A 14,598-nucleotide genomic window follows, 5' to 3' on the forward strand; every position below is an offset into this window, starting at 1 on the left:
CCATTTACATTTAAAGAAAGTATTGATAGGTATGTAGTTAGTGACATTTTATTAATTGTTTTCTGATTGCTTTTATCGTTCTCCGTTCCTTTCTTATTCTCTTGCTCTATTCTCTTGTATGTTGATGACTTTCTGTAGTATTGTGTTTGGATTCCTTTCTCTTTATTTCTTGTATATCTTTTTGTAGGTTTTGGTTTGTGGCTGCCATATGCTTCATATACACCAGGTTATGTTTATAGCAGTGTATTTTAAGTTGATTGTTGCTTAAGTTCGAACACATTCTAAAATCACTACCATTTTTACTTACCCCCTCCCCTTTCATGTTTTTGCCATTATTTTTTATTTCTATCACGTATATGTATGTATTTGTATGTATCCCTTAATTTACTGTTGTAATTACACGTGATCTTCCTACTTTTGCCTTTTAACCTTCGTATTAGCTTTAGTGTCAATTAATCTGATTTTATTATGCGTTTGCCTTTGTCAGTGAGAATTTTTTTCTTTGCGATGTATTTTCTTATTCAGAAAAAACCTTTTTCTTCTTCTTAAAGAAGTCCCTTTAACATTTCTTGTAATACTGGTGGTGATGAACTCCTTTAGCTTTTTACTTGTCCATCCCCATGTTTGCCTCTCGTGCCTCTGACTATTAATTCCCTGTCTTGTTCAGAAACTTCTGCTTTCCTCTGGTCATTTTTGAAAAAATATTTCCAACTTTATTTTTACCTTGAGCTTGTTTTTTCAAACCATGTGATGTTAGTCAAATCACTTAATTTCTTTTGCCTCAGTTTCCTCATAGTTCTGGAGGCTGGAAGTTTCAAGATCAAGGTGCCACCACAGTCAAGTGAGGGCACTCTTCCAGGTCACAGACCTCTCGTTGTATCTTCACATGGTGGAAGGTAGTACCAGATTCCTTTTTATTGCCGAATAATATTACATTGTGTGGATATAGTGCATTTTTTTTTACCCATTCATCAGTTGATAGGTATTTTGGTTATTTCTACTTCGGGGGCTATTATGAATAATGCTGTTACAAAAATTTGTGTACAGCTTTTGTGTGGACACACATTTTCATTTCTTTTGGGCATATACCTAGGAGTAGTATGTCTGAATCATATAGTAACTCTTGGTTTTACCTTTTGAGAAACTAGCAGACTACTTCCTAAGTAGCTGTACCATTTTATATTTCTATCAGGGATATATGAAGGTTCCATTTTCTCTACATCTTTGCCTATCTTTTGCCTATCTTCTATTTTCTATCTTTTTTTTTAAATATCATAATCACATATATGTGAAGTGTTATGTCATTGTGGTTTTGATTTCCTCGATGGCTAATGATGTTAAGCATCTTTTCATATGCTTATTGGCCATTTGTTTATCTTCTGTGGAGAAATGTCTATTCAAGTTTTTTGCCTATTTTTTTAATTGGATTGTTTTATTGAGTCATAAGAGTTCTTTATATATTCTAGATACAAGTCCTTCATTTGATGTATAATTTACAAATATTTTCTCCCATATCGTGAGTCACCTTTTTATTTTTTGACATCCTTTGAAACACAAAATTTTAATTTTGTCGAAGTTCAATTTATTTTTTCTTTTTAGTTTTGATTTTTGATGTCATATCCAAGAAATTATTGACTAATTCAAGACCTCGAAGATTTACATCTGTTTTATACTAAGAGTTTTATAGTTTTAGCTCTTATCTTTAGTTCTCTGATCCATTTTGAGTTAATTTTTGTATATTGTGTGAGGCAGGATCCAACTTTATTTTTTTTGCATGTGAATATCCTGTTATCTCAGCAACGTTTGTTAAAAAGATTCTCCTTTCCCCCATTGAATTGATTGACACCCTTGATGAAAATGAATTGACTCTAATGTGTGGCACAATACAATTCTAGCACCATGTATCTACTGAAACTGTGAGCTGACCATTATGATAAAAGTAATACAAGATAAAGTTATTAACCTCAGACCATTTTAATGATTATTAAAGTCTTGATATGTGTGTTGTAACTCCAAATTTGGTGTGTATTTAAAAATCGTGATGATGGAAAATGGTGAGGTAGGGGTAAGTGGGGGAAGGCTTGTGCTTTATATTACAAACTATTTAATTCAAGAAACTTACTTGGCAAAATGGTTTTATATCGATTTTTAGTTCCATGACGTGGAATGTCAATTTCTTTGGGATCCACAAAATTCATTGGTATTTCCTGCAAAAAAGAATAATATCAAGTTAGTGTATCTAATGCATCCACAAAGAAAATCTTCACAGGGGGCCATCTGACCCAGGACTCTATTGGACTTCAAAGTCACTTATAAAACAACAGACTACCCACCACCTCTGGTTGACCAACACCCTTCCTTTCATAAACATAGCAGCTGCAACCTGGCAAGCTGACTCTAAGAAACAGTTCTCTGTGTTAGAAAGTATTATTTTATATGTAATGATTTAAAAAAACATAAAATTTGGTTAGATTTTAAGAATCCTATTCTGTGTAATTGCTGAAAATACATAAATAGGAAGCTGAAAATTGATATTTTAATAATGTATTCAAATTTCTTTAAATCTTTGTGTAAGTTCAGTACCAAAAATTTCACTATAATGAATTCTCTTTTCACACTAAGTGTGACTTTTAAGGATTATTAAAATTTCCCTCCCCAATGGTAAATAAAAAAGGTTTTTTGTTGATTTGAGTGATGATGATATGATGCTTTTTTTGTATTAAATAGTTTATAATCGTACTGTTCCTATTGTGGTTGTAAATGTAATATTTTTCGTGAAGGACATCCAGATACTGTTTTCTCCACTTTATAAGAATATAAATATTCTTATTCAGCCAAAATATATGTCATGTACCTTAAACAATTGGAGAGAGAAGAATTAGAGCCAAACTAGCTCTGTGAAAATGCATTCGACCTAAAAGGTGAGTATCTGTAGCTGACTGAGGCAAAAAACAAAAAGCTCAAGCTTTCGAAAAGGTCAAAACAAATATTTAAAGATTCTGTTATACAAAATGTTCTCTGACTTAAAATTCTGCTAAGGATTGCTTAGATAAAATTAATGTGAAATAAAATGACTTTCATCTCTAGACCACATAAAGTAATATTTTTGTTACTTAAACTTTCTTCAATGGAAAATCTTAACTCAAAAGCCTCATATTCATTAAAAGGAAAGAAATTATCTATAAATTAATTCAAAATGTATAGTTTCCAGCCAATCTCAATATTCGAGAAAAGTCTGACTATATTATGAATTTGAGACTTGGTCTACAGAGAGAAGTAGCTTACTTTTAAAATATCATTTCCTAAACTTGTATTACTTTAGATATTTATAATATTTATCCCTACTCTCTGCTCCAATGAAATGTTATACCTTCTCAGTCTAAGTTACCAAAATAAGCAAAATTGTTGAACAGTCAGTAGCAACCACATATCCATGTTTAGTGATTTCAAGCAGGTCAGTCTGTTTTGGCAAAGCCATGGAGTAGGCAATATCTTTATTCCTGTTTTCTGACTCACACTGACAATTTGTCATCTTCCAGTATTATCTTTCTCTTCCATACTCCCTGTTGGCCCCATCTTTCCTTTAAGGGAAGTAGGTTATGTTAAGGGCTTATCTCAAAAAACAAAGACTATCTGTGGTTCTAGAAAAAAAATACTAGATGTACTTTTGGCTAGTCATATAGTCATTGACTGCTTGTATCATCTAAGTCTCATTTTCTTCATATATAAAAAGATGACACTACAAAGTCTAACTAACAAATTGTACATTTATGTTTTTCTTTAAACACTTAATAATAGCTGATGAAGCTAACAGTAGATCTAACTATTGCTGGATCTTTCAGCATGAGAATAGTTGCAAACATATGTACTGACCCTAGAATGATCAATTTATTATTCTTAACAGTTATGGCTTAAGATGTAGAACCAAATTAAGATTTAAAGTAATCTATAAAATGAATGTTTCCTTTGGGCAACAATTAGAGCTAATTGTTAGAAAGTATTGTTAGAAAGCAACACTGATGAGTCACCATCATTTTCAGCTGAAACTTGGAATCATTTTTACCCAAATCTGATCTTCCCTGTGTTCTTTATTTTATTAAAGGACCCTATATGCACCCTGTTTCTCAAGTCAAAAAACTGGGATGTCATCCCTGACTTCTCCAAACTGTTACAGCAAGGCTGTTCCTTCTTCCTGTAATGCCCTTTCTCTGCCCAGCTCCTTTTTGCCGCTTCTTTGTCTGGCCAGCTCTGCCTTTATTTAGCCATCACATTCTAGTTTGAACACATTAATAGTCAATGAGTAGCAGGGTGGATCTAAAACCCTTGCACTTAACCTTCTGAACTGTAATCATTTCTTTACTGTTCAGTGGAGTGTTGTGCCATTTTAGTATGTGCCTCTGATGCCTCGTTTATCAAAATACTTAATGAAGAACAATTAATAAACAGCAGGCTCACCATGAATTCACTTTGGAGTAAGTGTGAACTTGCCACGACGTCCCTCAGCTGTGACCTTGTGAGAATTCTGCTGGCTGACTGCAGATACTCCATTGTGACCTTCTCCCGTGGGGTTGGAATAGCCACAAAGGGTTCAATATTCCCCAAGCTACTCATGTCTAATGTAAGAGATACGTTGGACCCTCGTCTATATTGGAGAAGAATATTATTAGATTTAATCACCAAATGAATTATTTTGATTGCACAAAATTACCTTTCTGTACATATGCATAATTCAGTGAGCACTTTTACAGAAATAAGGACCAAATATCTTTTTCTCTTATGGTGCCATAGTTGACTATAGCATCTATACATAGTTTCTCTACAGGGAACTGACAACTTTATTGTTGGAAATATGTACTATCATTTGTTAATGGATATGTTTTTATTTATAGAAATAATAAAATGGCTAATCATATGAAGTGAAAAATTTAGGAAAAATAAATATCACACTCAAATGAAGAAATCAGATGTAACACAAACCAACTATTTTTATGTTTGTCTGAGAGTCCAGTATATAAATCATATAGCCATCTGATATTTTTGACACCAATATTCTGTTGTCATGATTTTACTAGACATGGAAAGCTTTGAGAAAACACATCCCTTTATTTTGGTTCAAATTATCGTTATTGAAATAGAATTTAAAGGTTTAAAAATGTATGTATTTTTTATAACTGACTGATTCCCTAAAAGATAGCATTTGTATCCTGCATTTATGTACGCATGTACATATGCATGTATATGTGTGTATGTTTGAATATGTATGTATGTATTTCTTTAATTCAGTGATAAATTCATAAGGACCATAGAGATCACAGACCCTTATTCTGAGTTACAATTTATCTTCCCTCTGTAATTTCCTTCCTTTCATTGGGAGGAGTGGTACGGCTCTTCCAAGCTTATAAAGGCCCCTTGTGTCCTGAATAGAAGGTGTGAGTGCCTCTTACCAGTAACATTAGCTGTGTAGGACCAAGGAGTAACTATAAAATAGCATGTGTGAGACTGAGGGTCAAAGCCAGAGACTGTATTCATAAGAATTGTTAAATTTAAAGGGGCCTTACATATGTGACAGGTCATTAAATATGGTGCCAAGTGGTTGATGTCCCAAAGAAATGGAGAGCAGGGGAAAACAGGTCAAGACAAATGAGAGTAAAGACAATAAGAGTAGATACTAGGCCCAGCATATTATTTCCTTTGAATGATGTTTTACATGCTTATTATGGAATACTACATCAGAAACTATTCAAGCAGCCAGAGCTTAATTTTAAACTGGAAAATTATTAGAACATAGAACAAAAACCTTATTAAACCATAACATCAGTTCCTGCCTCCACTGTATCTGCTTCTGGTTGCAGCTTTGCTGTCATTCTATGATTTTGTATGTGATGTTGTCATTTTGGTTAATTTCAAAATGGTTTGTAGTTGTCGTTTTTAATTCCTGCTCTTAGTTGGCAGTTATTTAAGTATTTGTACTTACTTTTTTTCCTACCAGATTTCTTAAAGTCTGGGATATGTATGTGAGTCTTTCACATTAATTGTGTTTGTTATTTTTTCTTATATTTCTATCAGGTTTTACTATATGTATTTTAGATAATTATGTTTCTTGAAGAGATTCATAATTATATCTTCATTATAAATTTTATCAATATTAAATACTTTCTTTACCATTAGTTTTGTTTGGCACCACTTCTGACTTTTAAAAAAATTAATATTGACATACCTGCTTTTTTTGGCATGTTTATAAAAAACTTTTTCTAGTTCCTATTATTATTTTTCACTCTTTTGGATCACTGCATTAGGGATTATTGGATAACATTCTGGATACCCATAAGATGTCACCAACCTATTAGGGGGAAGTTTGTCCCCCTCCCTTTTTCTGTGTATGTGGAGGGCAGGCTGTTGATGGTGATGGAAAAGGCTCCTGTATTTCTGGGTAAAAGGTAAATGGTTGAAGAGAAGCAAAGAGTGGTTCTGCTTTGAGGCCAAGAATTTTAATCTATTTTTAGTGGGAAAGTAGTTTTTAAAGTTTCTCAGTCCAGTTCTTCTGGCCTTTAAATTGTCAGAAATTTCTTCCTGATTCTGATAATAAGCTGTCTATTGGTTTTACTTTTAATTTTGTTCAACTGGCTATTTTTTTTTATTAGTTTCAAGTGTACAGTATATTGGTTAGAAGTTTATATATTTTATAAAACTATCCCCTTTTCTCTCCTCTCACTCTCCACCTGGCCATTACATTAATGCTAACTGCATTTCCTGTGCTGTGCTCCCCATTCCCATGACCATCTATCAGCTACTAATTTGTACTTCTTTAACCCTTCACCCCTTTCTCCCAGCCCCCAATCCCCCTCCCCTCTGGCTGTCACCAGATTGTCCTCTATATTTGTGAGTCTATTTTTGATTAGTTTGTTCCTTTTGTTCCTTAGATTCCTCATGTAAGTGATATCATATGGTATTTATCTTTCTCTGTCTTACTTTATTGGTCTTACTTTTTAGTGTACTTGTGAGAATTTGGTTTTTGCTGGTTTCACAGATATTTTAGAAAGAAGTTGGGAGAGGCTACTTAAGGGATTGCCAATCAGACACCATTTTAAACCATTATTCCATTCAGTCAACTTTCAGTTCCAAAAGACAAAAGTATCTGCAATCTGTCAATTGAGTGACCCCAGTACTACAGGTGTTTAGTGGAAGGTGAGATCTCATCCATCCAGAGTGGTCAGAGCAGATGTATGAAGGAGGAGGCATTGAATTGAGCCTTGAAAATAAAAGTTCAACAGAGACATTTTGGGTAGAGGGTTATTTCAGAGAGAGACCCTGGCAGGAGAAAAAGTGTGGGAACAGGAAATGATAAGGCATCTTTGAAAAATGGCATATAAGCAGTTTAAGCTAGAGTTCAGTGGTATGAAAATGTATTTTGGAATTGGAGGACAGGGTTATGTAGGAGAGATGAGAGGGAGGCAAGGATCATGAAACTGCAAGACTAGAAAAGTCTGTTCAAACCCATAAAAGAGAGAATTCAGAACATCAGGTTATACCAACTTCTGTTTTGGCTTCCTATAGCATATCTTGCCCAAACCTGGGATTTAAAGCCTCTGGGATCCCACACTTAACATCCATTTGATTTTGTAAGTAACTTTTCTAAGGATTCTGTGATAAACCGTGAACAATGGAAGCATTTTCATGTAAATTGACTTAGTAAAGGAAGAATGACTTTTGTCTGGCAAAGGAAGAAAGGAAACTAATATTTATTAAACATCTATTATTTGCCAAGCACTGTTCTAAGCACTTTCACATATGGTATCTCAATCTTCACAGCAGCTCTCTGAGTTATTATTTTTCCTTATCTTACAGGTGAAGAAATAACTAACAGGAACACAATAGTGGAGCAAAGGTTCAATTCAACTTAGAATTTAAAACCCAAGCTCTTTCTGTTCTGCCACTCAAAAGCCAGGGTATAATGGGCAGGTTATGTTAGACTATACAGTGCCTTACATGGAGTTGGAGTCAGTGGTTGGGAGGAAAGTCAAGATTACTGAAGTATAATGTGGAGGCAATACAGTATTCAAGAGTACAAATTCAATTTTACCGTCATATATGTCTGGGCCCAAATCCTGCCTCTCCCATGGCCCCGTGGCGGATCTCTGGTTGGGCTACTCAGCCTCGTTGGGCTACTCATCTCAGTTTCCTCCTCTTTTGTAAAACAAATGATTAAGTATATTTACTTCAGAAGGTTATTACAAAGATTAACCAGATAGTGTAAGTAATGTAGGGAGGAGGAAAGAGAATTCGATTGTTAATCAAGCCACAATCAGAGACTGCAATGTGCTGATCAGCCCTACAGCCAGGCCAGAAGGACACCTTCAGCACAATGGAAGATTTCTACTGGGATCGCTAACAGCGCATTCCTCACACCTGTGGAGGGGAAACAGAAACCAAGAGTCATTCCCTATGGCTAAAACCATGGGGGAGCCTATGGATTAAAGGCTGGGAACTGCCAGCAGGCCTTTCACTCTACATATTCTTACTTTTCACACTACATACTCTTCTTCTTCCTCACTGCATGTCCATATCAAAGGAGATGGGAACTACAGGATGACATATAGACTGAATTCCTCGAACACTCAGGGTCCCTCTCAGTGCCTGTTCTCTGTCTCTCTCACTGTCCTTGTCTCTACTGTTTCTCTCCCTCTGAGAGTCCCTCTCAGTGTCATTACTCTGTCTCTCACTGTCTCTTGCACTGTCACTCTCACTCTCTGCCTCTGAGGAGACCACACTCTGTCTGTGGAGTGTTACCCTGTTAATAAACTTTCCTTTGACTCAAACTTTGGCGTGTGTGTTGAATTCTTTCTTCACTCTCCGTCAAAGGACATTTTCTTGGTGCAGGGCTTGTTCTCCCTGTCTCTTGGGAAAATTTGCCCTGTCCTGCATCATAAGAAAACTGCTTATAAAAAGTGATGACTGTTATTAAATTTGAGTGATAATAAATAAAATTCTACATAACTCTCACCTCCTGCTTCTGTAAGAGATCTATTTTAAGAGATCTTCACAAAAACTTGAAAATTGTTTACACTGAGATTATTTTTAATGCTTGGAGATCATTGGGTAGAATCTACACATTTTTCACGAAAGAAAAATACATTCATACATCCTTCTTGATAACCTATTTATCTTAAAATTTCCCTTTATTATGGCAGACCCATTTCCCCCCAATCCTAAACAATTCCAGAGCACTTCACCTCAACACTTCAGACAATGTCGTAAGTTCAATTATGGAGTCAAACTTGCACAGACTATTGACCTTACAGAGAGCACTTTCTACAAAACAGCCTTTGTCAGGATAAGTACTCATCTACCCTGGCTGTGACATATTATCAACGGATGTCATTAACTTGGAAAAAAAGCCTCTTTTCTTAATTCTTATTTTTAAGGAACAAACTATTTAGGTTTATCTAAATATGGTGAAATTAGGAAATTGTGTGAGTAAAATCAACTTAAAAATGTGACAATTTCTTAGTCATGCCTTGTGCTTGGAGAGGAGAGTAAATATACATCCATATATATTTTAAAGTGTTATTTTTTCCATTATAAAAATAACATGCTCATTGTAGAAAATCTGTACAATTTAAAGGTTTTAAAAAAGGAACTAAATCACTCATAGTCACATAAACACATTTAAATTGACTTAAATTTTGCTATTTTATAGGCAGTAATGGCCGCAGCCTACGGTTTTGATTTTTCTTTCCTTAGAGATACATTTTCATATGACTATTGTTTGTTTATCGATCCTTACCTTTGAGAATGGTCTTCATGCTCTCTCAGTGTTTACATTATAACACTGATGTATTTACTTTTATTAGTATTATCTAATATATATTAATTATTTTTCAGACTATTTGTTGCAACAGTTTATTGTTGCCTTAAAATACTATGGATTTTTAGAGTTATATTCAGTTAAATATACTCATATTTTCTTTTGTGGTATCTTACTTTGCTTTAATACATAGAAATTCTCCTGGAAGTTAAGATGTTTTAAAAGTTAATCCCTAAATCTATTTGTAACTTATCTTGGGTTATGGTAAAGGTGAGAATAACTTAGGATTTTTCCCCCCTCATATAAATTATCAATAATTCTAACAGTTTACTGAACAATTTAAAGAAGTGATGATTTTTATATATGTGGGAATAATAGGTTTTTAACTAACATCACTGACTAATAATCTAGAGAAGAAAATACTACCTTACTGAAAGAAGAGAATATGAATTTGTTCCACAGTACCTATAAACCAAAATGGCAAGAAGTGAGGATAGAATCAGAAAGACATTTAAAAAATGAAACAAATTTAAGAGAAAATTTAAGAGAAAATTTAAATTTAAGAGAATTTAAGAGAAAATTCAAATTAAGATACAAGGAAAAAAAATCTAAAGGATTTAGAGGAAAAAAGATTTAAGAGAAAATTCAAATTAAGATACAAGGAAAAAAAATCTAAAGGATTTAGAGGAAAAAAGATCAACAGAAATATTAGAAAGAGACTTAGATCTTTAAATAAAAACAGAATGTGTTAGACTAAGAACACAAATTCTTATTAAAAACGTTGCCTCTCTTCTGTTGTGTAACCCTGGACATACTGTTTAGACTTCTTTTATGACTCTTGATTGCTGTTGGACAAAAGGGAACATAATAAAAAGCTTTATCAAGCTCCCGCTGTAGCACCAATTATTTTTTATGCCAAAAAATAAATAAGAAAGAGGAAATTCAAAAGATACCGATGCAAACAATTGAAGGAAAAAGCAAATTCTTAAGGAAAAGTAAAAGGAATGCAATAAACAGCATGCTAATTACAATTAAGTAAAAAGGAAAACATGTATAAATATTATGGGCCAGGGCTACATATCAATTTCAGCAAGAGAATATAAACAACTCTTTGCTGAAATTATTCAACTCTGTATAACTGCTCTTAATGACCAAGAGGTGAGGAAAAAAAAAACCAGCCAAAAATACAAGAACTCCACAATTGAGTGTTGGAATAACTCAAAACTAGGCATTTATTTTCCTGGTAATTGGGGCTCTATGCTGCATATTAGAAGCTGGATTTAGGCAGAAGAGATAGACTTTCCAGCGTTGTGGCCATGGGCTATGTCTAATTCTCAGATCTGACTGCTCCTTTAGCAGTACCTTGGCTACGGAGAGCAATCAGACTTCCAGCCCACCACCTCATTTAGTACCCAATAAGGAATGGAAATGGGATTCAGAGAATAAAATAAAACAAATAATCATTTTGCTTGTAGTCCAGGAAGATATACTTCTGAAACTACTGAATTATGAAATTAAGTTTCGGTGGGAAATGGTGGCGGCTGCTTATCTTGAAGTACTTGAAACTAGAACGGAAAAATATGCATCAAAAGATTATAAGAAGAATTTAGGACAGAATGTAAGCAAACAGATTTGATCTTTGAGAACTTTTAAAATCTTAATTCTTTTTTTGTTGTTGTTCTGTAGAAAATACACAATTTGTTCAGAGCCTTCTTTATTAGTTATTTATATCTTGCATGATGAGAAGTTAGAAGTTTAATATTGACATTCTCTCGAGATCTGAAATGTGATTCTAGGACCTTCAGTCCAATCTTCTCTCCTTGTGCGTTGTAATGATAATGATCACAAATCTAACAATCTTGGCTTGATGGGAAAAATGAACTTAAGCCTCCCTGCTGCCCCCAACTTGATTTTTCTTATTTAATTTTGCTCATTCAATTTGTCCACAAGTTTAGTTTCCTGGGGGACTTTTAATAAAAAAGAAAAAGATAAAAATTTTCTTACTCATTTGAATAACAAAGGAGAAAACAGCGGGGAAATGGAAAGATGGAATTCTTTTACTATGTGTAAATGTACTGGCCTCCACAATTCTTTAAAACTCCAGATTCCATCACTTAAATTTCAGGGGTAATGGTATTTAATGAATAGTTTGCTGTTTCTCTCCATCTCTTTATCTTTGAATACACTATATATAGTACTAATCACCATCCTGGATCACTTAACATATGAGAGGGTAAAATTTTTTTTTAAATAAAAGATATGGAGTACTAGGAAAGTTAAATTGTGACATATTCAAAGTTCTTGGAAAGTTAAATATGACATAAATGCAGTGTTACTAATTTCTAGAAGCTGAAATAAATGAATAGGTACTGTGACCATCTGTAGTAAAATTTCCCAAAGGAAATCCTGTAGACAAGAATCGTAATAAGTAAATATAAAAGGAACCAGGCCCAGGCCCAGGAAGATGATAAATGAATTTCCCTCTGAAGCAAAAAGAAAATCTTAAAATGTAGAGAAGATTTTTGGTGTGGGAAATGATCAGTTTCCCTACTTGAAAGCACTCACTTTGTTAAGTAGAATGTTGCTCTCCCTTTTGAGTGATTACATAAAAAAATTTTGAATTCAGACAGTAATATTTGACATTTTACATATGTATGGAACAAGGCAATTTTACTATACTTTTTTTTTATTTTACAAAATTAAAATAACAGTCATTAAAAAAAGAACTCCATCACTTCGCATTGTTCTTTGAACATTGAACTTGGAATGTGAGTTTAAGTCAATGCTTCACTTAAGGTCTTTTGGTCTCAGACTCTTTAATCTGCAAATAGGGATTATAATAAAACTCACAAGGTTGATTCACATTATAAAGGTTAAAGAAACAAAAAGATGTAAATATTTCCAGCTTAGCATCTGGCATATAATACACATATTTGAAGGATTATAATAATTAATAATGACCACATGGTAATTCTTACTTCACTCCATGCACTCTATGTGGGAGCTACATGGCATATACACTGATAAATATTTGAGAAGGCCAAGGTTGGAAAGATTTGTTAATGATGAAGGGTCAGCAGCAGTGTCACATATGCAAAGTCAATGGTCATATAAATTGGGACTATTTTTCATACTTCAAGCCCTTAAAATTCTTACCTCATATCCTTAAAATTAATAACTTTTTCAGATTCAAAAATAATACATACTCAATATATAAAAACTATAAATATAGATAAAAAGAAAGAAAAATATCTCATAATACCAACACTTAGAGTAACTGCTAATAACATTTGTATATCCTTCAAGTCTACATGTGTATGTGTGTGTGCGTGTGTGTGTGTATATGCATGACAAAATCTAGATTTTTACTTTATGTATTCTTTCATGATTTGATTTTTATTTAACTGAGTATATCATGAATATCTTTTCATGTCTTCAAACACTATTTAAACACTATTATCAAACACTATGGTATTTTATTGTATGGATATACTATAGTTTATTTAATATCTTATTTTTGGATGATAAGCTGTTTTCAGCTTTTCAGCATCATAGACAAGACTGCAAATGAATAGCTTTGTATCTAAATGTTTGTGCATGTCCATGATTATTTTTAGGTCAAGGAATTTTAGAAACTAACTCAAAATCTTTGAGTTTGGAGAAGTCATTGGACACATGCAGTGTAGAAGCAGCATAAAGACTGACTCTTAGGGCTCGCTGACATTGAATTAGCTCTGACCCTCTTCTTCTCTTGTTCAGAACTTGCAGTAGCTCCCTAGCAAGGTTTCCTAACTCTAAAATATCCTAGTCCAATATGTTTTCTTCCAGATTTCACCAGAATGATATTTGAGCACTGTAAATATGATAAGACTTACAAATAGCCATCTTTTGACATAAGATGTTTTTTCATCCATTCCCCGTGCATGTGTGTCTCCAGCCTCATCTACTGTCTTGTCTTATCCAGATCTGTGCCCCAGGTAGGCCAATGAACCTGCAACTCTGCTTTCTATGCCTGAAATGAGCTTGCCCTAACTTTTTCAGAATCAATTACCCAAATGCTAGGGTGTCTTTCCTCTGAAACTTCTTAGCAATTTTTAAAAATGTGTCTTCAATACATCGTACTCACTAGAAATGATTTACTCTAAAGTGTGAACTCCCAAGGGCTTTGACTTTAATCCTCCCTCTGTATCCAGTCTTGGATACACGGAAAGTAAAACTTTTGTCTGCATGAATGAATGGTTGCAAATGAATTGGTTGAGATAATGCTGTGTGTAATTATTGTGCTCTATTGGCTTCTTTAATCCTTCTGAAAATAGGAAAATTGCAGGATCATGTTAGATAGGAGTTCGAAAATTTAGGATGGAGAAGCCAAGCTTAACCAAGTACAGAAAATATTACAATCGATATTTAGTTTGAGTCTTATTTAAATATCAATGAAGTCTGAGCATTAACACTAAAGAGCTGTGGTAATTTTATTCTACAAAAGAAAAAAAATGTAACACTTTGTCTTGTAACTAAGTATGATTAATTTTAACTCTTTTTTTGGCATTTGGTATTGTTTTGACTGTCACTCATGGTGAGGAGGCTGTTTCCCTTTTAACAAAAGAACAAAATGATGAGAACTCTAATTTTAGTTCCCAAGTTTAGTTTTTCCAAGTTCATATACTTGGTAAAGAAAAAGATGGTGCTGAAGCAATTTTCAAAATTATTTTATTATTCAATGCTGAAGAAATATTAATAAGCCTCAATGAATAAACCATTTTTTCTGAAATGAGGAAATTTTCTTTTAATTT

The 14,598-nt window shown here is 33.6% G+C and overlaps 1 protein-coding gene across 3 annotated transcripts in view; it reads right to left on the bottom strand.

The window, feature by feature from the left end:
* PTPRR (protein tyrosine phosphatase, receptor type R) overlaps positions 1-14,598 on the bottom strand; it is a 229,108-nt gene that overhangs the window by 41,190 nt on the left and 173,320 nt on the right. For all 3 annotated transcript variants that reach the window (XM_011374274.2, XM_011374277.1, XM_011374285.2), the window contains 2 exons: positions 4,456-4,642; positions 2,123-2,207 (listed from right to left, as the gene is read on the bottom strand). In XM_011374274.2, the coding sequence (XP_011372576.1) occupies positions 2,123-2,207; positions 4,456-4,642 (272 nt within the window). The remainder of the gene's footprint in view (positions 1-2,122; positions 2,208-4,455; positions 4,643-14,598) is intronic.

Source organism: Pteropus vampyrus, unplaced genomic scaffold (genome assembly GCF_000151845.1).
Source record: "Pteropus vampyrus isolate Shadow unplaced genomic scaffold, Pvam_2.0 Scaffold9, whole genome shotgun sequence".
Classification (NCBI taxonomy): Eukaryota; Metazoa; Chordata; class Mammalia; order Chiroptera; family Pteropodidae; genus Pteropus; species Pteropus vampyrus.